This window comes from Loxodonta africana, chromosome 6 (assembly GCF_030014295.1).
Source record: "Loxodonta africana isolate mLoxAfr1 chromosome 6, mLoxAfr1.hap2, whole genome shotgun sequence".
Lineage (NCBI taxonomy): Eukaryota > Metazoa > Chordata > Mammalia > Proboscidea > Elephantidae > Loxodonta > Loxodonta africana.
Window position 1 is genome coordinate 77,751,798 of NC_087347.1, and position 26,111 is coordinate 77,777,908.

Consider the following 26,111-nt stretch of genomic DNA (forward strand, 5'->3'; position numbering starts at 1 on the left):
AAGTCAGCCAGCTCTGGATTTAAAGTAGATCTCTGTTCCGTACTGGCTACGAGCAATCAGGCAAGTGACTTACCCTTGATGAGACTTAATTTCCTCATCTGTAACATGGGGTAATAAAATTGATCTCACTGAGTTGTTTTTAGAACCCTAATTTAAGGAAATCCTAATTTAAGATAAAATTGGTTAAGCAACTCATTTGGTATCTGGTACATACCAAGAGTTTATAAACATTGGTATGATCCTTAAACTTGTTAGCTGCCATCTAGTTGACCCCCAATTCGTGGTGGCCCCATGCATAATGGAACGATACCCTGCCTGGTCCTGTGCCAGGTCCATGATCAGTTGCAGATCAGATCGTCATGTTCCATTGGGTTTTCATTGGCTGATTTTCAGAAGTAGATTGCCAGGCCTTTCTTTCAAGCCTGTCTTAGTCTGGAAGCTCCACTGAAACCTGTTCAGCATCATAGCAGCACGCAACCCTCCAATGACATCTCAGTTGCTCAGATGGGTGGTGGCTGGGCAATTGAAGTACTTTGGCTGGCAATCGAACCTGGGTTTCCTTCCTAAAAGGCAAGAATTCTACCACTGAAACACATTGTCCCCTAAAAACTTATTCTTATAAAAATGGCAAAGATATATGCTCAGACTACAGCTAATCTAGGAACAAAGCAACCTAGCTGTAGTCTGAGCATTTATTTTTGCCATTTTTGTAACAGTACGCTTGTTTAGGGGACAGCGGTGGCTCAATGGTAGAATTCTTGACTTCCATGTGGGAGATGATGTGAGATTCCAGTTCTCATGGAATTCTTTGGGTTGCATTTTGACAACCAGAATATACAAAGAGCTGTGAAGTGGAATTCTGTGAAAAAAAATTTTTTTGGATACATGTCCAATCTTGAACTGGACGGTTGTGTAGGCTTTAACATTAGCCAAATATTTTTTAACTTTGAGAAGGTGGGTAATAACAAGAGTCAAGGGGGCATGCCCAGAAGAAAACCACTGCACTGGAATCTAAAAAATAGGAATTACTTTTTTCAATAATTACCACTAACTAGCTAAATAAACTTGGGCAAATGACTTGCTGGTTTGGCTTTAGTTCCTTATTTGTAAAGTAAGAGTAAATTGGCTAATCTATAGTTCTAATAATCCATGTTTATAAAAGTGACCTTGCTTAGGAATGGGAATCATAGCATAAGGGTTTGAGGTTTAAAGGCATTTGTGTAGTGGTTTTAAAAATCAAAATGAAATATATTTTTAAATCCCTGAGTTTGTAAGCTCTGGGAAGTAAACTTGTGCATTATACTATGTCAGGGAGAATTACTGTGATGTCTTTTGAACCCACTTTCACCTGTGTTAGGAGCCATGAAACCAAAACCCAAAACCAAACCCATTGCTGTCAAGTCAATTCCAACTTGTAGTGATCCTGTAGGACAGAGAAAAGTTCAGCTGCTAACCAAAGGCTCAGCAGATGGAATCTACCAGGTCCCCCTTGGAACTCTATGAGACAGTTATACTCTGTCCAGTAGGGTCGCTATGAGTTGAAATTGACTTGGTGGCAACGGGTTTGGTTTTTTTATTTGGCAGGACAGAGTGGAACTGACCGATAGGATTTCTAAGGAGCAGCTGGTGGATTTGAGTTACCGACCTTTTGGTTAGCAGCTATAGTTCTTAACCACTGTACTACTAGTGCTCCTAGAAGCTATAAAAACCAAAAACCTACTGCCGTCAAGTCAATTCTGACTCATAGTGACCCTATAGGACAGAGAAGAACTGCCCCGTAGGGTTTCCAAGGAGTGCCTGGTGGATTCGAACTGCCAACCTTTTGGTTAGCAGCTGTAGCCCTTAACCACTATACCAGCTCCTAGAAACTCATTGTCCTAGAAACAGGTAAATCTCACTAATCCAGAGCCCCTTTCCTCAATTTGGAATCGTGATAATTTTTTTTTATTGTTGTAAAAATATATACTATACAACATTTGCCATTTCAACATATTTTACGTGTATAATTCAGTGACATCAGTTATATTAATCACGTGTGCAACCTTCGCCAGTGTCTGTTGCCAAGTTTTCCATGGAATTGTGATCATTTGAACAGGCAGCTTTTGCTTTACAAAAAAGGATTTGTTAATGGACTAGTATGAATTGTTTTCAGGAGAGGTATTTAGCAAGTAGCAGGCACTCAATAAGATGTATTGAATAAATGAGCTTCCTTTGAGCAACTGCTCCATTTACTAAAATTCATTCAGAGCAGTAAATAAGGATTTATTGTACAGCTCTGTAACATACTCTATAGGACAGAGTAGAACCATCCCACAGGGTTTCCAAGGCTGTAAATCTTCATGGAAGCACACGGCCACATCCTTCTCCCAAGGAATGGCTGGTAGGCTCAAACTGCTAACCTTTCGGTTAACAGCTGAGCGCTTAACCACCAGGGCTCCTTTCTGTAACACATACTTTTCCTGAACTCTCACTCAGCCTGAATTAGAAAGGTTTTGTTGTACCTAAAATCCATTTCATTGAAGGGCACTGTCATTGGAATATGTGGTGGTTCTTTCTACTTTCTTAATATTGCAATATCTTGACCCTCACTCAGTTGCTCGGATGTCTGTGAGTTCAGAATATACTTCCGAGTACAATTTACTGCTTATTATAGACTAAAAACTCCACTCACAATTTCCATCATTTTAGGGGAAGTGTTCTCAGCTGATGGTAATTTAGAGGCAACAACATCAGTCTAAGGTGGATGGTGACTGTGTTCTCTCCTAAACCAATTCCAGTCTATGCCTTGATAGCTAGTTGCTTTTGAAATGGTGATATTTTTTGTCATATGTAAAATCTATAAAACTAATAACGGGCAAGGTACCTGAGTGTGAAAATCATCTCTCTTGCACCTATTAGCTGAGAAATACAGAGGCCGTAGTAAAACTTAGAGGTATTGTCCCAATTAACACTATCAGATTCTCAGATATTTTTCTGCCTCTCTCCCTCCCTCCCTTTCTTCCCTCTTTCCTCCCTTCCTTCTCTGACTCATTACATAGAGAATTTAAGGAATTTCTTGACCTTTTTATTCTGTGTCAAAAAAAAAAAAAATCAATACAATTGCCTAAATCAGACAACAATCAAATTCTGTCTCCATTAGTTTTTATTCTCCAGGCTTTTGGACCCACAGGGGCCAGCTATGTCATCATCATCTTCTCATATCGTTCATAGCTAACTTTGGATTAATTACTACTATATTTAAAGTGAAGTTATTTTTAACCTGGTTGCATAAGAGACATTTCTTTTAAACATATTTGAACTTATTTATTTTGCTAGCGTTTGTAATAATGAATTTTCTGTCTTACTTATCTCTCAAAGACTTTTTCAATTCCTGATAAAGAGAAGCAAAGGGCACAGATCAATGGTGTGTGCCTACTCTTTGTAGCAGTGGGCATTGTATCCTTTTTCACGCAATTTCTGCAGGTAAGGAATTTTATTTTTAAGTAATTTAGCTATTTCCCCCCTTTTCCTGTTAAAATATAACTAAAGAGTCCTTCTTTACGTTTTAGGGATATATGTTTGCAAAATCTGGTGAACTCCTCACAAAAAGGCTACGTAAATTTGGTTTCAAGGCAATGTTAGGGCAAGACATTGGCTGGTTTGATGACCTCAGAAATAGCCCTGGAGCACTGACGACAAGGCTTGCCACAGATGCTTCCCAAGTTCAAGGGGTAAGCAATGGGGGAGGAGCCTGGGTATATCAACTGGAGTAGAAATTCTTTCCCTTGAACATTCTGATAATCACCTCTGTGTTTCCTACGGAATAGGAACTAGTGGGATTGCAATACCCCAGAGCCACACTTTCTACCATTTCCAATGCTGACAAACAGCAGCTGAAGCACAGTCTCTTAGGCAGTGCCTAGAATCAGTGTTACGGCATGCTTCAAAATCTGTCAGGGTATTGGATTTCATTTGAGCCTAGCAACTGAGAAGAACTTTCCTGAGACTCATTTCTTAGATCATTTAGAGGCCCACAGGCTCAGATTCAACCAGGCTCAAAAGTTTCCCCAGAGGGTGTAAGCAAAGGGCCCATGGGAGAAAGCCTTCCTCACTCATGCTGGTGCCCAGGATAGTTAGTCTTAGAAAAACAGAAGCTGTTCTGAGCGGCCTCTGCTAAGAGCCAAGTGAAGAAACCGAGGGGAAAAAACAAATGGTTGTTATTTAGAATCCCAAAGCCTTCAGAGAGCTGTCTTTCTGACTAAGAGAGAAAAAGATGTGCCTTCTAAACCCAGAAACTGCAGCCTTGTTCAAGGGACTTACACATATGTATAAGATGAGGCTACAACTTTTACAAAACCAGGTATTTGGACAAAAGTCAAATTTGCCTTCCAAATCTATGTGTCTTAGTTTCCTTGTGCTGCTATAATGACAGATACCATACATGGGTGGCTTTAAAGAACAGAAATGTATTGTCTCACAGTTTGGGAGGCTAAAAGTCGAAATCAAAGCATCTGCTTTAGGGGAGGGTCCCTCCTTGTCAGTAGCCTCGATTGTTCTTTCACATTCTTTGGCTGGTAGACAGTTCCTTACATGGTCTTTCTTGTTGAGTGTCAATTACTTCTCATTCCCATAAATATAGGAGGTATTCATTCATGTTAGTTTTTGTTGAGTTGTTGAGTGGAAAATGGCATCTCGTTGTTTTAATTTGCATTCTCCTATTTTTTTTTTTTTAACTATTAGTGAGGTCGATATTTGGAAAGTAATAATATCCCAAAGAAAAACTGCATAGCTGCTTTTCAAATAGCCTGTAGTTCCTGATAGTCCTTGACAACAAGAAATTCTTCATTTAGCCTTTCACTCCTCTCTCCAAGGGAGTTAGTGCCAACCAATGGGAATCTTTGGAGCTCACAGTTTGTATTCCATTCAAGCCTTGAATACAGTATAAAGATGCAGATTATTCTTGCATAGCACTACTATTCAACACCTAATGGCTAAAATTTCTACTAATTTACATAAAAATACCCACAAAATTTATGAACCTAAGAGCTTATCTTTTGTTGTTTTATGTTGTTTGCCTTAAATAATGTTGAGGTCCCTGCAAATATTAACAAGAAGTAGTTGTCTCCATGTTTTCTACGTACATTGCACCAACCACTGGTCACATCTGCCTAACAGCAACTAAAATCAAGGCTTGGCAACCATTGAGTGCTTTTGATTAGTTTAGATAATAGTTACCACAGAGGCCTGATCTCCACCAGTATTAGGACTGAGTCCATTTTATCCATCTACATTGACTAAATAAACAGCTATATACTAAGTCAGCATGTGACTTTGTTCCAATGAATATATTAACTTCAATGATGATCGAATGATACTTTGTAGCTATAATTATAATTTTTGAAGTTGATACAAGCATTAATCTTCACCTAATAATAAGTAATATTGCCATAAACTCGATGCCTGGTCATTTTCAAGTAAGCCAAATGTATAGGCATTGGACACGCACGCAGGCCACGCTTAAACGAAAAAATAGTTGTCAAGTTAATTCCGATTTGTGGCAACCCCATGTGTTTCAGGGTGGAACTGTGTACCATAGAGTTTTCAGTGGCTTTGATATTTTGGAAATAATTCACCAGGCCTTTCTTCCAAGGCACCTCTGGGTGGATTTGAACTGCATACCTTTTGGTTAGTAACTGAGTGCTTAATTGCTTACAGCACCCAGGGACTCATAGCCCATGCTTAGGGCTGCATTAATCTCACATGCGCTAGCCTAGCTCTGACACCTATTAAGTGAGATTAGTCATTAGATGAGCTCCTGAAAGTTGGGAGTTAAATCAATTTTTATTAATAGAGACTTTAAATTATTCCAGTTTAGTTGGAGTTTATCATTTAAAAGAACTAATCTTTTTGGCATAAAATAGACTTTTTGCAATAATGGTACTCGTGAGCTGAGGCACCTCTGCAAAGGCACTCATTGGTAACAGAACCTGAGTGTGTGAGATTAGCTGCTTACTTTTGGTTTGCAGGCTGCTGGCCCTCAGATTGGGATGATTGTCAATTCCTTCACTAACATCACTGTGGCCATGATCATTGCCTTCTTATTCAGCTGGAAGCTAAGCTTGGTCATTACGTGCTTCTTCCCCTTCTTGGCTTTATCAGGAGCTATACAGACCAAAATATTGATGGGATTCGCCACACAAGACAAGCAAGCTCTAGAGACTGCTGGACAGGTAATCTTACAGACCAAATTTCCAGACTGAACAAGGCTGAGTGGCTGTCAGACAGACTGTTGAAACTGGGTAGAGCAAAGAGACTCGAAGAAGCTGTTAGCCTACAAACGTCTACTGATTAGAAACCTCCAACTAACACTTCTTGTTTGTGCCAAGGCCCAAAGGCTGGAACAGTCCAGCTCTCGTGCAAGGAGTGGAGTAAATACAGAGGATTAGATGTACTTTTTTTTTCTCAAAACTTTCCCCCCGCCACTTCCCTTTTTGGCATATTCTCATTTGCACGAATGGATAGTTCAGTTTTCAGTCTGTTAGGTTTTTCTAGCTTAACATTTTAGCTGAATCATGCTGTCCAGTTCATTCACAGAGAGTAGCTTAGCTATTCGCTTTTTAACGGCACACGCTTGATTTTTAGACTTCAGTGTTTGCTAGGCTTGTGACAAACATCTTTCCCAAATAGACTCATGAGCTACAGTTGGATCTCGAATACAGCTAGGTTTCAGCTATGCATTTTTAAAGTGTGCTCTAACTAATATCTGGTTATTGGGGTAAATGAGGGGGTGGAGACATAGAATTTATCATGTTTAAGAAATCATGTGCGCACACACACGTATACACACACTCAGTCTTCCAACAAATTCACTACAGTCCAGGTCTTGTCACTTTCAGGAAAGGGAACGTGAATACTTAATTTCTGCAAAAGTTGGCAGAAACCAAAAGGATTGGATATGCCCACTTTTGTGTCCTTTTTTAGGGAAGGACCCTAATTCAGAAACAATGCTTATTTACCATAGAGTGTGGATTCGAAGAAACTCAAATTCACAGTATAGATTAAAAGATAAATTTTATATGTAATTTTAAGTTATCTTGTATAATATTTTGAGATTAAGTTTTTTTAAGAACATAGAATCTGATGTTAAACCATCTTTTCTCTCAGAAGTCATCTTACAAATTAGATGTCGTTTTAGACATTTCAAATGGATCAACAAAGAAACTAAAAAGCTTTCGAGTATAACCGTTCGGTTCTAGTTGCCGTCAGGATGACTCTGACTCATGGCTACGCCATGAGTGTCCCAGGGTTTTCAATGGCTAATTTTTTAGAAGTGGATTGCCAAGTCTGTCTTCTGAGGTACCTCTGAGTAGACTTGAACCTCCACCTTTTTGGTTAGCAGCCGAATGCCTTAACTGTTTATACTACCCAGGGACTGGGGCCTTTTCTTCCCCCCTTCTCTCTTCCACCACAAGTAGAGAAAACAAAGACATGTTAGAATTAAATAGAACTTGAGGTTAACTGACAAAAAATCTCATGGTACAATTGGGTTGATTTCTAGCTACTTGTTTTTGTCTCCACTTGGTGCCCCCATCTCTGATTTGTACAATATTCTACCACTTGTACCTGTTCCAACCCATGTAGCAGTTGAAATATCATAAAAGGAGTTATTTCTGTCCTCTTATTCCTAAAAGTCTTTTTCATTCTTTAGATTACAAACGAAGCCCTCAGTAACATCCGCACTATTGCTGGTATTGGAAATGAGAGGCGGTTTATTGAAGCATATGAGGCTGCGCTGGAGAAGCCATTCAAGACGGCCATTCGAAAGGCAAATATATATGGATTCTGCTTTGCCTTTTCCCAGTGCATAGCATTTATTGCTAATTCTGCTTCCTACCGATATGGAGGTTACTTAATCTATTATGAAGGACTGCACTTCAGCTATGTGTTCAGGTGAGGACTATGTGGCCAAAGTCATAAAAGATTAACACTCTAAGGAGGAGTTGTTGTCACTGTTAGTTTCTCCATTCTGCACCATCTTCTTGATCATTGGGTTCTACCAGTTAGATTTTGCTGCTTAACAAACTATTCCAATCTGGGTGTCCTAAAACAACTGGGGCTTATTATTTCTTATGATTCTGTGGGTTGATGGGGTAGTTCTTCTGGTCTGGGCAACTTAGTCAGAGCTGAGGCGGATAGTTTGGACCTCAACTGGGATGCAGAAATGGCTGAGAAGCCTGGACTTCTGTCTTAATGGGGTCTCTCTAGCAAATGAATGTGGTTTCTTCCAATTATGGTCTCAGGGTTCCAAAGGAAAGCCCTGATGTATAAGCACTTTTCATGTCTCTGCATGCTTCACATTTCCTATTGAGCCATTGGCCAATGAAAGCCTTATGACCAAAGCCTAGACTTAAAGAACAGAGAAATGTTCTTCCCCTCCTGATGACAGCAGTGAAAAAGTCATTTTCAAAGGAGTGCATATACAGTGTTGTTGTTGTTGTTGTTAGGTGCTGTCAAGTTGGTTCTGACTCATAACTACCCTATGTACAACAGAACAAAACATTGCCCAGCCCTGGACCATCTTCACAATCGTTGCTATGTTTGAGCCCATTGTTGCAGTCATTGTGTCAATTCATCACACTGAGGGTCTTTGTCTTTTTGCTGATCCTCTACTTTACCAAGCATGATGTCCCTCTCCAGGGACTTATCCCTGCTGATAACATGTCCAAAGTACGTGAGACGAAGTCTCACCATCCTCAGCTCAGTTCTAAGGAGCATTCTGGCTGTACTTCTTTTGACAGTCCACAGTAAATTCAATATTCTTTGCCAATACCATAATTCAAAGGCATCAATTCTTCTTTGGTCTTCCTTATTCATTGTCCAGCTTTCACATGCATCTAAGGTAATTGAAAACACTGTGGCTTGGGTCAGGCAAACCTTAGTCCTCAAAGTGACATCTTTGCTTTTTAACACTTTAAAGAGGACTTTTGCGGCAGATTTGCGCAATGCAATACATCATTTGATTTCTTGACTGCCGCTTCCATGGGCATTGATTGTGGATCCATGTAAAATGAAATCCTTGACAACTTCACTCCATTTATCGAGATGCTGCTTATTTGTCCAGTTGTGAGGATTTTATTTTCCTCATATTGAGGTGTAATCCATACTGAGGGCTGAAGCTTTGAATTAGATGACTCATAAAACAACCAGTTGCTGTTGAACCTGTTTTGACTCGTGGTGACCCTATGTGTGTCAGAATAGAACTGTGCTCCAGGGGTTTCCAAGGGCTGATTTTTTGGAAGTAGATTGCAGGTCTTTCTTTTGAGGCCCCTCTGGGAAGACTCAAACCTCCAACCTTTTGGTTAACAGTCAAGTGCGTTAACTATTTGCATCACCCAGGGACTCCAGGTGGTTCATAGAATTACCCTATTTGAACTCTACTCCTCTCTTGCCAAGAGGACGTATTTCCAGTTGAGTTCTCATAGGTAGAGCAGTAAAGGCCAGTACAAGGGAATTATGTTCCTTTCCTACAGCCAGAACCTGTTCTACAAGATTAGCTTAGAATCCAGGTTCTCACATTTCCAGAGGTAATAGAATAAGGGTGCCAGAGCTGGGAATGCAAGTGTGTGGGTGGGGGGAAGAGGACAGTCTGAGAAGCCTTGAGGGTGTTAGGAAAAGCAGTTCCAATAAGAATCTCTTCTTCCAGTTTTTGTTCCCAAACTATGAATTTTGCCTTCTTACGTGCTGTCTTTCACCTATACTTCTCTCCCATCCCACTGTACCTACCCTGACCAGGAAAGTCTCTTTTCTGAATCTTCGCATATTTAAAGCTATTAGTTCAAATCAGAAATCACAAACTGTTGACTTGGTTTTATTTAGTTTGTGTAAGGTATTTTAGAAATTATTTGCCAACACGTAAAAATTGGGAGACTTTGCAGAAAACTCCCAATTTCTGGTTTCTTTTTTATAAACTGGAAGATCTTCCTCTACCATTTCCTGTTTTATTCCAAGTGTTTTCAATCCTTCAGTCTCCTGACCAGGCTCCCAGAGAGATTTGAATTTGCAACCCCTGACCTAAAACAATTCCTGCTAAGAATCTGAGCAGTAAGACACACAAAGACCTCCCCTCCCCATGAGAGGCAGGCACTCTATGAACGAACCGTTGTGTAGGTGGACGACTCCAGGGGGCTCTCCTCATATCACAGTCTATACAGCAGCAGCACTATCTAGCATCTTGTTTATCATTCATGTATTCAGTCATTCATTTGTTCATTCACTCAATGCATATTGAATACAGCTGGAAGCTGGGTCAAGTAGAAAGGAACAGATAAGCATGTCTTTTTTATGCAATCTGAAGCATAAGGTATATGCCATGTTTGCCACAGAACTGATGCTTACATCACGAGTTATTATCTTTTACACGTTTATCATAGATTGAGAGAATGCTAGAATTGTAAGTAAACCACCCAATCTAGTGATTTTTCAAGCCCCTCGTTTGTTTTCAGACATCTTGTTTGTGTGTATGTGTGTGTTTTAATTTTCTTAAAAAGAGGCTATTGTGGCTGAAGTAGGGTTTGGAGGTCTAAGCCCCCCTTGTCCAGTCCTTCCCTCACCCTTCTTGCATAGAATACCATTTGAAAACCACTAATCTTTCCAACCCCCACTTTCCCAGATAAGGCTCAGAGAACAGAAACAACCTGCCAAATTTACTTCTCTCCTAGCAGAACCAGGGCTAGGACTTCAAACTCCTGCCTCTTAGGCCATCAAACCAACCACACCTCACCCCTCTCTATTTGGGTGTCCATCCATTTGCAGGGTGATCAGTGCAGTTGTCCTGAGTGGGATGGCTCTCGGAAGAGCCTCCTCTTATACACCAAGCTATGCCAAAGCTAAAATATCAGCTGCACGTTTTTTTCAACTGCTGGACCGGAAACCCCCAATCAGTGTATACAGTGATGCAGGTGAAAAATGGGTAAGTATATGGTGGAGGCAGTGGGAAGGGATGAGGGGGTTTGTGTGTGTGTGTGTGTGTGTGTGTATGTGTGAGAGAGAGAGAGAGAACAGGACAGTCATTGGGACTGGTGATACAATTACACTTAGCTTTGAAATTTCTGCAGTATATAGGTTCATTTATCTGCACTTGGAATGGACAGACAGTAAAGGATTGAAGTGGTGTACTGGTTAAGTGCTATGGCTGCCAACCAAAGGATCGGCAGTTTGAATCCACCAGGCGCTCCTTGGAAACTCTATGGGACAGTTCTACTCTGTCCTATAGGGTCACTATGAGTCGGAATCGACTCGACAGCACTGGGTTTTAATTATTCATAAAGCTGGCATTTGAATAAGGCAGTGATAGCCAATGAATGCTAAATTCTGTATAATACAAAACACACAGTTCCACAGTGAATGAAGCCAGATATCTTTTGGACGTACCCAACCACCATTTCTATTGATGTTCTTGTATAGAATGTAGAAACACCAGTTTTTCCTGTCTAATGATATCAATTTGGTTCATGCTTATCTAGGTTCAGTGAGGTCTCCCACAAAATAAATCTGGTCTCAAGGAAATATCTTTTCTTCTGGTTGATAATCTTCAGAGGTATTGTTTCATCTTTCCTGACCATTTTTTAAAATCACAGTATGTTCAAGTGTACACACACAAAAAATCTGAACCCTAATAAAACCAAAAAAACCAAACCCAGTGCTGTCAAGTCAATTCCGACTCATAGCAACTCTACAGGACAGAGTAGAACTGCCCCATAGAGTTTCTAAGGAGTGCCTGGCGGATTCGAACTGCGGACCCTTTGGTTAGCAGCCATAGCACTTAACCACTACTCCACCAGGGTTTCCGAACTGACTCAATGGCACCTAACAACGACAGTATTTACTCCCTATCTTCGTTATCTAGTACTATTATAACAGAAATACCTCAGGTGAATGACTTTAACAAAGAGAAATTTATTCTCTCACAGTCTAGAAGGCTAGAAGTCCAAATTCAGGGTGCTAGCTCTGGGGGAAGGCTTTCTCTCTCTGTTGGCTGTGGAAAAAGGTCCTTGTCATCAATCTTCCCTATTCCAGGAGCTTCTCAGCTCAGGGACCCTGAGTCCAAAGGTCGAGCTATTCTCCATGCTCTTGTCTTAGCCAAATGACCTGTGTGTCCTTCAGCTTAAAAAAAGTAAAGTCTCTTCGTGGTCTACTCAGTGTCTGTCCATTTCTAGAGTTTATAATTCAGACTATTTTTAAGCATACCCACATGCAGTTGAGAGGTATTTACCTTTGCAGTACGGAGTTCAAGTAACTTTGTCTCCAAGTCATTTCAAGTGCAGTGTCTTTATTTTAAGTACTTTGGGCATCAGACTGTAGGGGTTGGGGCAGTTGCTGGTTTCTGTGATGTGATAATGCCCTCAAGGTATTCCTCTCCATTCAGGCTGACAAAGAAATTCCCTTAGATTAGAATGGGAATAAGAGATCTGATTTCTTTGATTTCACTGCTTTTTCCCTTTACACCTGCTAGAATAGGGAATCGAATGCCATTTCATTAAATTGCTGTCTCTACACAGTGTACTTTGGTAGCATGGTGTCTTAGTTACCCAGTGCTGCCGTAACAAAAAATACCACAAGTGGGTAGTTTTAAAGAACAGAAATTAATTTTCTCACAGTTCAGGGGGCTAGAATTCTAAATTCAGGACATGGGGAGGTCCCTTGTCTACTTCAGCTTATAGTAGCTGACAATCCTTGAAGTTCCTGAGCGTGTAGATGCATCTGCCTCATATGCCCGTCTTCATACACCGTCTTACCCGCTGTGAGCCTCTGTGTCTATTCCGCTCTTTTTATAATTTCCAAAGCCCACTGCCTTCGGGTGGATTCCAACTCATAGCAAGGCAACAGGACAGGTTAGAGCTGCCCCATAGGGTTGCAAGACTGTAATCTATATAGAAGCAGACTGCCACATCTTTCTCCCATGGAGCAGCTGGTAGATTTGAATTGCCAACCTTTCGGTTAGCAGCCAAACGCTTTAACCACTGTACCACCAGGGCTCCTTTTGTTTTTGTAACTCAGAAGTGATTAAAATTAGGGCCCACTCTACTGACCTCATTAATATAAGAAAAAAAAAAACTATTTTTAAGCAGAATCACATCTACAGGTACAGGGGCCAGGATGTCAATGTGTATTTTGAGGGAATACAATTCAATTTGTAGCACGTAAGTGTTGAAGTTTATCTTAATCAGTTTAAAATCCAGATTTAGGTGCATTGTCCATATTCTAGTCCCCAGTCGGAGCATATATAATTTCAGTCCTCTCTCCACAGGACAACTTCCAGGGGAAGATTGACTTTGTTGACTGCACATTTACGTATCCTTCTCGGCCTGATGTACAAGTTCTGAACGGTCTGTCAGTGTCTGTTAGTCCAGGCCAGACACTGGCGTTTGTTGGGAGCAGTGGATGTGGTAAAAGCACAAGTATTCAACTGTTGGAACGTTTCTATGATCCTGACAACGGGAAGGTGGTAAGCAATACAAATATTTTTGTGAATTTTGCTTTCTGTTGAGTATCTCCAACTGCCGAAAGTCGTCTTCAAGATTGTGCCTTTCCAGACTCACTCTGAAGTGCTTGCCTTGGACACTTACCCCTCAGATGTTTTCCCATCCCAGTGATTTGCCGGTTGACCTGATCCTGCCTCACAGTTTCTAACATCAAATTCTTCCCAGTTCCAGATGGCCAGCTGACCGCAGTTAGGCAAAGACAACCCGGCACACCGTGAAGCTGGAAATGAGTGTATCTAACAGAAGCATTCACTTACCCGTAAATGGAGCAGAAAGTGCAGACTAATCAGGAAACTAATGACCAGGAATGGAAAAGGGGGGGGGGGTGATAAGGAACACAATGATAAATGAGCAAGAAAGGGGACTTGGCATGAAAATCTGAGACAATCTTGATTCAAGAAGCTTGTCTAAATAAATAAGGAACTCAAACTTATAGTCGTGTGCCATAAAGCTTTGGCAGGGATATTTGAAAAACTGGTGGATTTTTTTCTTGCTTATTTTTTACTGTTTTCCTTTTCTTTTCTTTCAAAGTAATATATGCAGAGGATGATAAAGTCAAACGGTAAACAAAGTTTTGTAATGAAATGCAACCCACCTGCTCCATCCATCTACCTTCTCCCTCAATTTCTCTGCTGAAAGGCAACTATTTTTAAGCAATTCTGTTTTTAGAGCTCCCAGTGATTGCCTCCATGTCTCTAAATAATATGCTTATGCTGCTGTTTCATGATTTAATAAATTTAGACTCTTTATTGACTTGTTTCCAAGTGATGAAATTCTAACTTACCTTCGTCACTCCCCCATACCTTTACCCACCTCATATACTTATATCAATATTTTTATTTCCTCTATTTGTAAATTTAACTAATACAAATGTACTCTTTCTTTCCATCAATCATAGATAATATCTCTTAAATTCCAACTTTCCAGGATAAGAATATTACAATCCTAACTTTATTTTCACCTGTTCCTCCCTCCTTTTACCCCTCAAGTTCTAACAACTACACTTTCATACTATCACAAAAAATAACCCTTACATTATTTTTATAACATTACTTGTCTTTCATGCATTGACTCTAGGTTGGTTCTAAATGTTGAAAATCAATTAACAGCTTATTTATTATGACTATGTGAACATTGTTCATCTCAGAGTCAAGTAGTGAGCTAAATTATCATTACATTTTTTTCCTTACTGTTTTTCTGATAGAATTTGTCTTTTCTGGCATTCTCTGCCTTTGTAAAATGTTTGCATTCTTCCAACATCTCTATCTTGTCAACTATTCTGAGGGATCTGCTTTTTTCCCTTATCTCTGTCACCATTTGGACTAATCTGAGCCTGATGAACACTTATTATCCTGTGAATTTCCTTCAGTGTTTACTTGGATTAGATCCATTATTTCATAATTCCTATGCCTTGTGGGTTCCTCTTTCTTTGTTTTCACCCTCATTTTAGCTTTCATTCTTATTTTCTAGGAGCACATCCTCAAGTTATCTGTGACTGTTACCCATTGCTGCCGAGTTGATTTTGACTCATAACGACCCTATAGGATAGAGTAGAACTGTCCCATAGGGTTTCCAAGGAGTGCCTGGTGGATTAGAACTGCGGACTTTTTGGTTAGCAGGCATAGCTGTTTACCACTGCGCCACCAGGGTTTCTACATCCTCAAGTAGTTTTCTCAAAAGAGTTCAGAGGCTTAAGTCTGAAAATGTTTTTTATTTTGCTCCACATTTGATTGACTGTGGTTAAAGTGGTTGACTGCTAACCGAAAGGTCAGTGGTTCAAAACCACCAGCAGCTCCACGGGAAAAAAGTTGTGGCAGTCTGCTTCTGTAGCCATTTACAGCATTGGAAACCCTATGGGATCACTATGAGTTGAAATCAGCTTGACGGCAGTGGGTTTGGGCTTAGTATTTTGAAAGTGGCCTTTCTGATTTCACTGAGTAGTATAAGCTTTGTTGCAATGAGGATAGGGCTTCTGAATAATGTAATAAGGTATATTTTTCCTAATAGTGTTTGCTTTTTCCATTGCCCGGGAATTATCTAAAATGTAATATGTTCAACCCATTTAACATAATATTTTTCTGAAATTAACTGTCTTTAGAGTTAACTACTTTATAGTAGTACGTTAGACATAGTGTAGTCTAGGACTCTTAAGTGAACCAGCTTAAGTGGTAGATATTTGAGCCCCTGTATTTAATTGCCTAAGTAAAACCATGAGTTTCTTGGAAACAAAGATTATGTTTTCTTTATATAGTAGACACACAGACTGTGCCTAGCACGGTATGGTTGTGGAAGGTAATTCGATATATGTTTGTTGATCGACTAAGTGAGTGAATAAATGTATTCCTTTCTTACTTGGTTTTATTATCTCAGTTGTCCCAAGAATAATGTTAATAAAATTAAGTTGATCCTTATATCGTCCCACAACTTTGCATAGATAACTCCTTTTCATAGCATTAGTTCTTAGCAACTATCTTATAAATGTGTGTAAGAGGGTGTTATGTAAGCAAATGCAACCCTTAACAACCACATGAAAATAGACAATGGTAAGTTGTGGCATTAGACATATACACAGAGGACAGAATTTTCCCTGGCTAGCTAAGACAAGAAGCTAGGAATGGAAGTTTTGGCAGTTTTCTTTGAGCTAGCTATATTCCATGCCAGAAGACAGTGCTTGTCTCTGCCAGTGTGATGGGTCTTGCTGCAGTTTTTGTTAAACTTACTGTTTCAGAGGTTAGGAGAAATTTCAAACAAGCAATAGCAAATATACATTGTAACAAAAAAACAAGATAAAACCAAAACCCATACTCTTACACTTTTTTTCTTGCTGCCTTTGGGGGATGTGTGGTTAAATTTTTCAAATGCAGGTGAAACCTGTTAACTAATCAATTTTACAAGTATCCCTTAATCCATAAAAATGAAAATGGCTGTATTTTTATACAAACATCATAATATGGTAACTATTTTAGTCATCAGGAAAAAAGACACTTTTATCTCTGTACCTTTAAAAGCAAGTATGAGGGATCAGATATCAGTTTTGTTAGAAATGATAATATGAAAAAGAAAAGTAGCAAGGCAAACATACTAGGAGACTCCAACTTAAGAAAAATAGAATCTGGAACAAAGCACTTAGACGAATGGTTCTCAATCCTGACCACAGACATCATATATTTATTAAATCTGATGTTTACTAAATTCAGATATTTATTAAATCAGAATCACACCTGGACTTCTTTCTTTCTTTCAATCTCCACAGACAATTTGGATCTGTTGGCACCACTGAGAACCACTACTTTCTCTCCCCGTGTCCTCTAGGAAGCGGGAACGTTCGCCTGTGTAGCTGATCTTGTCTAACACTAGATGGACCACATGGGGCTATGAGCGGTTGTGACCCCAGCTGCCACCTAGTGGGTCTAACTTTCTAAACCCCCACTCAACCGCAGTATATTGCTGTTATTATAACAAGATAGTAGAAACCCTTAAGTTTACTGAGTGTCTATTGGGCATTAATCACTGTGCCCTGAGCTTTACTAAACCAGTTGCTTCAGAGTCAACTCCAATTCATGGTGACTCCGTGTGTGTCAGAGTAGAACTGTGCTCCATAGGGTTTTCAACGGCTGATTTTTCAGAAGTAGGTCATCTGGCTTTTCTTCTGAGGCACCTCTGGGTGAGCTTGAACCTCCAACCTTTCAGTTAGCAGCCGAGCGCTTAAACTTTTGTACCACCCAAGGACGCCAGAGTCTCTAATCCTTACAACACCCTGTTGGGTGGCTGCTCTTATTACCACTCTTTTTTTTTTTTAACACATGAAAAAACAGAGCCATAGAAAAGTTTAGTAATCAATCAGAGAAGTGAGGCTGGAGGTCAGAAGCCGCTGCTCTCCACCCAGAGGATAAAGTGCTTCCCGCTTCCATGCCTTGGTCCACGATACACTGTTATCCCCACAGGGTTTTAAAATGAAGCAAGTCTGCATATGTGGGGGGAGTGCATTGCATCAAAGTATGAGGGGACTTTTTAAAAAATTACGTATTGTCCTGAGTGCCTTTTTCATTTGCACTACCCATAGAGCTAGGGTTTGGGAAAATATGAATAAAACCATAGCCTGGCCAGTGTTATATTTGACACTACTCCTGACAGACTCCACCTCCAAAAGGCAAAGGCTACATCGTGTACTTCCCAGAGCCCTGGGATTATTGCGGCTTAAGCAAAACAAACGTCTTGCATAGCACTTAACTCTGGAATATGAACTTTCTTCACTGCTAGAATTCTAAGACATAATGCCCTTTGTTCTCATCCTGGCAGATGATAGATGGCCATGACACCAAAAAGGTAAATATCCAGTTCCTCCGCTCGAACATTGGAATTGTTTCCCAGGAACCGGTGCTGTTTGCCTGTAGCATAGCAGACAATATCAGATATGGGGACAACACCAAAGAAATTCCCATGGAAAGAGTCATAGAAGCCGCAAAGCAGGCTCAGCTGCATGCCTTTGTCATGTCCCTCCCAGAGGTGAGTGCCAAGGCAGAGTCATTCCCTGTGCAGATGGGGAAGGGCAGAGGTAGAATGACCTAAAGCATCATGATTGTGGCTCAAGAGGTCAAGGGCAGTGTCCCGGGATTAGTCTTATCCATTTATGCAAAATAAATGTCCTTTGTCAACTCATTCTGTAGTTTTGGAAGGTATGCACTCTCTAATGCAATGGATGCTACAGAATTTGTTGCATGTAAAACAGTACTACACTGAAATTCGACTTAGAATAGTAGAAAAAGCCTGGGGTTTGAATCTCAGCTCTGCCACTTACTAGCTGTGTAACTTTGGGACAATATGTTATCCTTTCTGAGATTTAGTCTATCTCATCCGGAAAAAACAAAACAAAACAATTAAAATGAAACAATACAGATAATAGCCGCACAATGAAAACTGCTGCTATTGATATTGTCATCATCATTTTTGCTCTACTTGGCAGCATCTTGACATATTTACTTTTCCATAGCCAAGTCCAAATTTATAGCCACATCAACTGTACGTTTTTCCATCCAACAAGGGTCTGTCTTGGTGGTTGATCAAAAGGAAAATTAAGACATGGAAACTAAATTTTAGGAGTCGAGTATCACCTTTTACTTTCTTCACTCCTTTGTCTTGAATACCATTGTGAAATTATTTCTCTTTCAAGTGATTAGTTTATAAATGTCGTGTTTGTGGTGGACTTTGTGGTATTTGTGCCCCCACCCCTCAAAGGCTCATAAATCTTAACTTCTTGGCTTGGTTCCAGTCTGGGTAACCTAATCCTCAAACTCATGAAAATTACCTTTTGCTGCATCCTGAGCTGAAAACAAAGCTTGTGTGTCCCATGAGAGGTTCATTACTCCACAAGTCTTCCTCGAGCGCCAACTCATTTTGTGCTAGACATTGGCTTAGAGTTGGCTTATTTCCTCTTTCTCATGTAGACTTGCCCATAACACCCTTCACTAAGCACTTTTTTTCCATAAGGACAAAGTATGTTGTCATGAATCTCATGTGGCTTATTGAGAATTTGTCAGGAGGTAAGGAAGGCGGGAGAAGGAAACATCTTCTGTAGAGGGCAGGGCAGGACAATGGTCAAGGACAAGGGTGCAGAAGCTAGACAAACCTGGATTTATATTTCACCTTCACTGTTTATTACTTGGGTTTTTTTTGTCCTTGAGAATTGTCTTATCTCTCTCTGCCCAAGTTTTATCATCTGTAAAATAGAAAGACTATGGTTTTTGTGAATACTAAATGATAACCCATCTAGAATAGTTAGCATAATTCTCAGTGCATAGTGAATACTCCATGAACGTTAACTATTTTTTAAGTAGCCACGCCAAGCATCTAGCTACAGACTTTCTTTTATAATTTCATCTAAACTTCATAAGAAATTTGTGAACTAGGTATTAATACCTGCATTTTTCAGATGAGTTTGAAGAAATTGAAATAATTTGTTCATGATTGCGGAACTGGTAAGCCACAGAGTAGAGCTTCAACCCCAGGCTTGTGTTCTAGGATAAAGCCTTCCCCAAAAGTGAATGATCTAGAAAATCCCTTAAAGGGTTCTTCCTTACCTGGGATTATCACCATCTTGGAAAGATCTTCCAGGTAAAAGTCACTGACTTGGTTAATTCTTAAATCAGGAAAAATCTCATATATGGAATCTTTACTGGTCACAGGGAGAAAGAAATGGAAAATACAAACTTAAGAGAAATGGAGAGAAGGGGAAATATAGTCCTATTGTTTCCCAATGCCAAAGTTCACAAACTGCCTGTTTTTCTCATATTCCTAAGTGGATTTGACATCTTTTATAGAAGAACTCATGTACTATTCTCAATCAACAAATAGTTTAAATTCACAGAGGATTCATTGATGTGGCCTCCATGTGGCACAGGAGAAATGGCTATCTCTGGTTCTCAAACTTACCATACTTTTTCCAGAAATATGAAACTAATGTTGGAGCTCAGGGATCTCAACTTTCTCGAGGAGAGAAACAACGCATTGCTATTGCTCGGGCCATCCTACGAGATCCTAAAATCTTGCTACTAGATGAAGCCACTTCTGCCTTGGACACAGAAAGTGAAAAGGTATGTAGATTTTCTAAAGTCTTAGATCATTATAAAATGAGTCTTTGGGTGTAAGATTTGTGCTTATAAAAATGGCTCTGTTTTCAATTTTCTGATTCACTAGCAGTAGAAATTGGTCATACTTTGTGGAACCAAAAGACAATAATCTAGAAAAGGTGATTTAAAATATGATTGCTTCAAATAAAAAATTCTTAAACTTCAAGAATTACTTTTCAGGTTCTTTGGGCTAGGTGACTCTCTTCCAAGGGAAAATAATTAGCTTTCTTAATTGAAGTAAAATAATTTTTAGGTTATCTGTTTAAAAAAAAACAAAAAAAACAACCATTGCCATAGAGTTGATTCTGACTCATAGTGACCATATAGGACAGGGTAGAACTGCCCCATAGAGTTTCCAAGGAGTGTCCGGTGGATCTGAACTGCCGACCTTTTGTTTAGCAGCCATAGCACTGAACTACTATACCACCAGGGATATCTATTAGGCACACCCTATTTTATAGTTCTAAAGTTATGTGGCAGAGCAGGTGGGCAGCAGAGAACATAACAAAGAGGCAATATCTAATGTTTAGCACACATGAAAAGAGATGTAATTGAGCAAAACACAATTATGAAATTTATCATTTGATAATTAACAGCTTAAAAATCAGTAGTCCATCTTATAGAGAACCAAAATGTCCTCAGTGAAGAACAGACCAGGAATGACCACTTAACTGCTGCTCTACACTGCCTCCTTGATTTCATTTTAGCAAACTAGACCATGAAGTATAGTCAAATTACATAGTGACCTACCCCGCAGTTTTGTTTATTCTTGCTTCACTGAAATTTCTCAGCCTGTGGACTACAGTTTAAATCATTGATGCCATTGTATTCAGCAAATGCTTGCTTAATCCTCTCTCTTGTATATAGCCTTTGGGTTTACCTTGGTGTACAGCACTGTGAAGGTCCTTGGGTAGTGCAAACAGTCTGTACTTGGCTACTAACTTAACTTGGTGGTTTGAGCTCACCCAGCAGCACCGTGGAAGAAAGGCCTGACAATCTGCTTCTGTGAAGGTTACAGCCAAGAAAACTTTATGGAACAGTTCTACTCTGTAACACGTGCGGTTGCCATGAGGCAGGATCCATTAGATGGCAATGGTTTTTTTTTAGCACTGTGACTCAAATGGTATTAAACTGAGCTCTCGTGATGGAAGGCTGGGAGATAACCATGCACTTTTGCAACACCTGTCTATCTTCTCTTTGCAGACCGTGCAAGTTGCCCTGGACAAAGCCAGAGAGGGTCGGACCTGCATTGTCATTGCCCATCGCTTGTCCACCATCCAGAACTCGGATATCATTGCTGTCATGTCGCAGGGGGTAGTGATTGAAAAGGGGACCCATGAAGAACTGATGGCCCAGAATGGAGCCTACTACAATCTAGTCACCACAGGAGCCGCCATCAGTTGACCTGACTCAAGAAGGTCATGGACAGATGATGTGCCAACTACAGAACTCCTGTGGGTTTTTGTTTTTCCTTTAAGGAGAAATGCTGATATTTTACTTTCACAGCCATTGTCATATACTGGGATTCAGGCTAATTTTTAATGACCTGCAATACTGATTTAGCTTCAGAAGTCCATATATAGAAAATGAAAGAAAATAAGGTCAGCGCAAGTGAAAATCCAGTGTAAAGCTGTTGTTCAACCATTACCCAGTGCTTTCTCTATGCACGAAACCAGTTGCTGTCAAGTTGACTCTGACTCTTGATGACCCCGTGTATGTCGGAGTAGAGCTGTGCTTCTTAGGGTTTTCTGTGGCTGATGTTTTGGAAGTACCTCCAAGCTTTCCCTTAGCAGCTGAGTGCATTAACTGTTTGCACCATCCAGGGACTCCTGTCTTGCAGGAGCCAGCCCCAATTACTACATTGGTATTTGTGAGAGCCGTGGAGTAAATGACGCTTTGAACTCCTCATGGGGAGAGGTCTTTCTTTTGCATTTTTGAATACTTAGCGTACATAGAGGCCAGAATATAATAGGCACGTAATCAATGTTTGTTGAGTTGGGCCAAAGCTGTATGTGAAAAAAAGGACCAAAGACTAATGGTATTTCTTGACTGGAGTTTTCTTGGCATGTGAAAGCAGATTCATTCATCTCTAGGGATAAGGTTAGGGAAAGGTAGAATGTTGGCACGTAGATGATCTCAGGCCGAGGGACACAAAAAAGAGCAAGTATTAGCAGGGGTTTACCATTAGTGGACCTGGTGGCACAGTGGTTATGTGCTCAACTGCTAACCGAAAGGTCAGTGGTTTGAGCCCACCAGCTGCTCCTTGGGAGGAAGATGTGGCAATCTACTTCTGTAAAGATTACAGCCTTGGAAACCCTAGGGGGCAGTTCTACCCTGTCCTATAGGGTCACTATGTGTCGGAATCCTCTTGATGGCAATGGGGGATCATTAGGGGAAGGAGCCCTGGTGGTGCAACAGTTAAGTGTTTGGCTGTTAATTGAAAGGTTGGCAGTTTGAACCCATCCAGCTGCTCTACAAGAGAAAAACCTGGAGATCTACTCCTGCAAAGAGTAAAGCCTAGAAAACCCTGTGGGTTCTACTCTGTCACATGGGGTCACTATGAGTTGGAACTGAAGCGATGGCACCTAATAACAACCATAACCATTTGAGGAATTGGTTTACACCGTAGATTCGGGGCACAGTGTGTAAATGGTCAAGTCTCCATTTAATGGACTTGAATTTGCCCGGTCCTTTTTTTGTTTCTATCTAATCCTACTCATGAAATGAAAATAATAGATTTTATCTTGCTGTAGCTTTGCAAAAGTGTTATACCAAAAAGTGGTTTAAATATGGTAGGAAAACTCTCATATTTATCTCAGCTCCCCCAAGACATCAATAAATAACATTAGAAATATTAAAAGAAAAAATCAAACCAGTTGCCATAGAGTCAATTCCAACTCAGGGCGAACCTATGTGTTTCAAAGTAGAATTGTGCTCTTATAGGGTTTTCAATGGTTTTGACCTTTTGGAAGCAGATTACCAGAACTTTATTCCAAAGTGAGTCTGTGTGGTTTTGAACTGCCAACCTTTCTGTTAATATCTGAGGGCTTAACTCTTTGTGTCACTCAAGGACTACTAAAAATATTAAAGAAGGCATAAATCCACAAGAATAATAAAATGAGAGAGATGATGGCAACAAAATGTTGGGAGCCAGAAAACAAATGGACAATTGATAATAGATCTAGAAAAACAAAAATGTAATCTGGTAGTAGGGGGAGGCCTATAAGCAATGCAATTTGTACCACAGACCCCCTGAAAGGCTCAGAATGTAGAGAAACTGTGATCTTCTGGAAGGGAGGGGTGCAGATGGAGCTGAAAACCTATATAGAAAGAGAAGTGTAGACCCCCTTTCTTGGAACAAGATGGCTGCCCTTGCCCAATCCCAGCAGAAGACTGGATGCTCCCTCACAGAAAGGCTTGCCCACAGGTACACGAGTCACACTGGAAGGGGCGGATAACATACTGGGGACAGGGGGATTGAGTGTAAAGCTGTATATGAACAGGAAAATTCCCAGCCTCCACTCCCTTCTCTGGTAGGAGATTGAAAGATTGTTCTTTGGGGAAACTGGTCAATCCAAGAGAACAGACCTGTGACCCTGATGCTGGGAATCCTCCAAAGAAAGTGCCCACCTAGATTACCCTACAGTGAAACCCCCCCGGTACACAACTCATACTACACAATCTGCTGGCTTTTCAGTGCCTCTCTCTTCCATAGGAACAGATTGTCAAGGATCACCAGACACTGAGGACAGATTTTTAACACAAAAAACAGAAACAGCAATAATAAAACACTCAAGAAAAAGGAGATTAGAGGTAACAGAAAATGCAAGGATCAGGAAAACATTAAAAAATTGGTAATGAATTTGCTCGAATAGATAAGAGAGGATATTGCCATCTATTGAAATAAAAACAAGAGTCCATAAAAAGAAACATAAAACAAAACAAGGCAAAAAACAGCTCTCAATAGCAGTAATGAAAAATTCAATAAAATGATTGCACAGTTTCTACCAAGTTTTCCTGCCATCAAAATGTCTTCTTCCTATTCCATCTCCTTCCCAAACTCACTCTATGTATGCAGTATATGTTTTCTTCCCATGGCCGTCAAAGGAAATTCTGCCTACAAATTAAGCCTGAGCTAAATAAAAAAAAAAAAATTTTTTTTTTTATTGTATATTGAAGTGTATTATTTATGTCTCTGGTCCAGTGTTTCCTGAAAAAACAACTGTAAAGATGGATAAGCATATTAACTAGTTAGGTCAGAACTGTTGATGGTTGCCAAGTGGGGGGTGGGGGAGGAAGAGGACAGGAGAAATGCATTCTAGTTGAGTGATGAAAAATGGCAGTGACAACTAATTGCACAATAAAGATATCTTCTAGAAATAATTAAGCTTTGTGATAAATAAAAGCATCTCTACACTTGAAGACAGGAGACTAACATTCACTTGTTTAAGTCCTTGTCTTAGGCTGGGTTCTCTAGATGGGCAAAACCAGCGAAGCACATATATAAATATATGGTGAGAGATTTATTTCAAAGAAATGGCTCACACAGTTGTGGAGGCTGGCCAAGTCCCAAATCCAGGGGTTAGGTGTAGGGGTGGATTGCACAGGCTTACTTGTGTTCATTCACTAATGTGTAGTGCACAATTTCACATGGGTCTCACTACATATCAGGTGAAATTGTGCACAACAGATTAATAAGTAAGCCCTTGCATGCCTTGCTTATTGGGTAATCTGTCCCTGGTCAGGTATCAGGCTGGGGGCTTCTCCTGACTCAAGTGATTGCAGAGGCTGATGAACCCAAAATTGGCAGGTATGGGAGAAGGTTGCTGGCTCACAGGGTTGTGGGAGCTGCTGAATCCCCAAATCTGCAGGTCAGGCAGCAGGCTGCTGGTTCAGGTTCCAAGAACTGGAGGTCAAAGGATGATGGGTTGAATGCAGGATAGAGAGAGGGTGATCTTTGCCAAAATATCCATTTATATTGGATGCAGCCCACACCCCAAGGAAACTCCCCCTTCAACTGATTGGCTGCTCACATCAGATCACAAAATGGAGGATGGTTACATAATATCTGCCAAACCACAGAGAATCATGGCCTCGCCAAGTTGACGCATAACCTAACCATCAGAGTTATCATTTCAACTAGGGAGAATATGGGCTCTGTGTCAGGAAGTTGCTGATTTCCTGGAGTGGAATGTGTGGAGTATTAAAAAGGAATGAGTAAGAGTTATTCTTTGAATAGGATACTTGAAAGTTATTGGTGATAAGGAATAGATTGACTGCAGAGGGCTTGAAATGATTTGGGAAAACAATTTCTTTTTGAGGCTCAGTTACAAGGGAGAGGGTTACGACTTTGAAAAAAAATAATAAATAAACTTGCAAGATTTTTTTTTACACCAGAGGGCCTCAAGGCCTCCATTTTTATCCTGTATTTATATCAATAACAAACTTTTGTTCTCTGCAGCTTACATTATCAATATTTCTCAGATGGCCAAAGGACTTTCTCCAACTGTCCTATCTGACACTTAAGTCTGTCTGTCATTTCCTAAAGTTCTTGGAATGTTCTCATGCTCCGATCAAACTCTCCCTATAACCCCAGTTAACAGAAATTTACAGAAGAAAAAAAAGTGAGAAGGACTAGAAGGTAAAGTTAAGGCAGTTTTCCTGAGAGTTTAACAGAAAGATAGTGAAGAAAAATAGAAAAAAGAAAAAGAAAAACATTAAAAGAATAATCCAGGAGGTACAATAATTGAAAAATAGCAGTTCCACAAAGAGAATTCAGAGAAATTGAGGGGAAGAAATTATTGAAGAAATAGTCAAAAAAATTTTCCTAGAGTTGAAGGACATGAGTTCACATGCTTAAAGTTTTCACCAATGCCCAATAAAATAAGCAAATAAAGACCCTATCTGAGGACATTATTAGGCAATAGTAGAAAACTGAGAAAAAGACCAAGATGCTAAAAATTTC

The 26,111-nt window shown here is 40.0% G+C and overlaps 1 protein-coding gene across 1 annotated transcript in view; it reads left to right on the forward strand.

Annotated features, from left to right (window-relative positions):
• The window catches only part of ABCB11 (ATP binding cassette subfamily B member 11), a 96,074-nt gene extending 71,799 nt beyond the window's left edge, over positions 1-24,275 (forward strand). Inside the window, exons 19-27 of the mRNA XM_064287025.1 lie at positions 3,358-3,462; positions 3,549-3,710; positions 6,006-6,209; positions 7,688-7,929; positions 10,792-10,948; positions 13,286-13,483; positions 17,820-18,026; positions 19,964-20,110; positions 21,350-24,275. Coding sequence (XP_064143095.1) covers positions 3,358-3,462; positions 3,549-3,710; positions 6,006-6,209; positions 7,688-7,929; positions 10,792-10,948; positions 13,286-13,483; positions 17,820-18,026; positions 19,964-20,110; positions 21,350-21,550 — 1,623 coding nt within the window. The 3' untranslated portion in view covers positions 21,551-24,275. The remainder of the gene's footprint in view (positions 1-3,357; positions 3,463-3,548; positions 3,711-6,005; positions 6,210-7,687; positions 7,930-10,791; positions 10,949-13,285; positions 13,484-17,819; positions 18,027-19,963; positions 20,111-21,349) is intronic.
• The last annotated feature ends 1,836 nt before the right edge of the window (positions 24,276-26,111 follow it).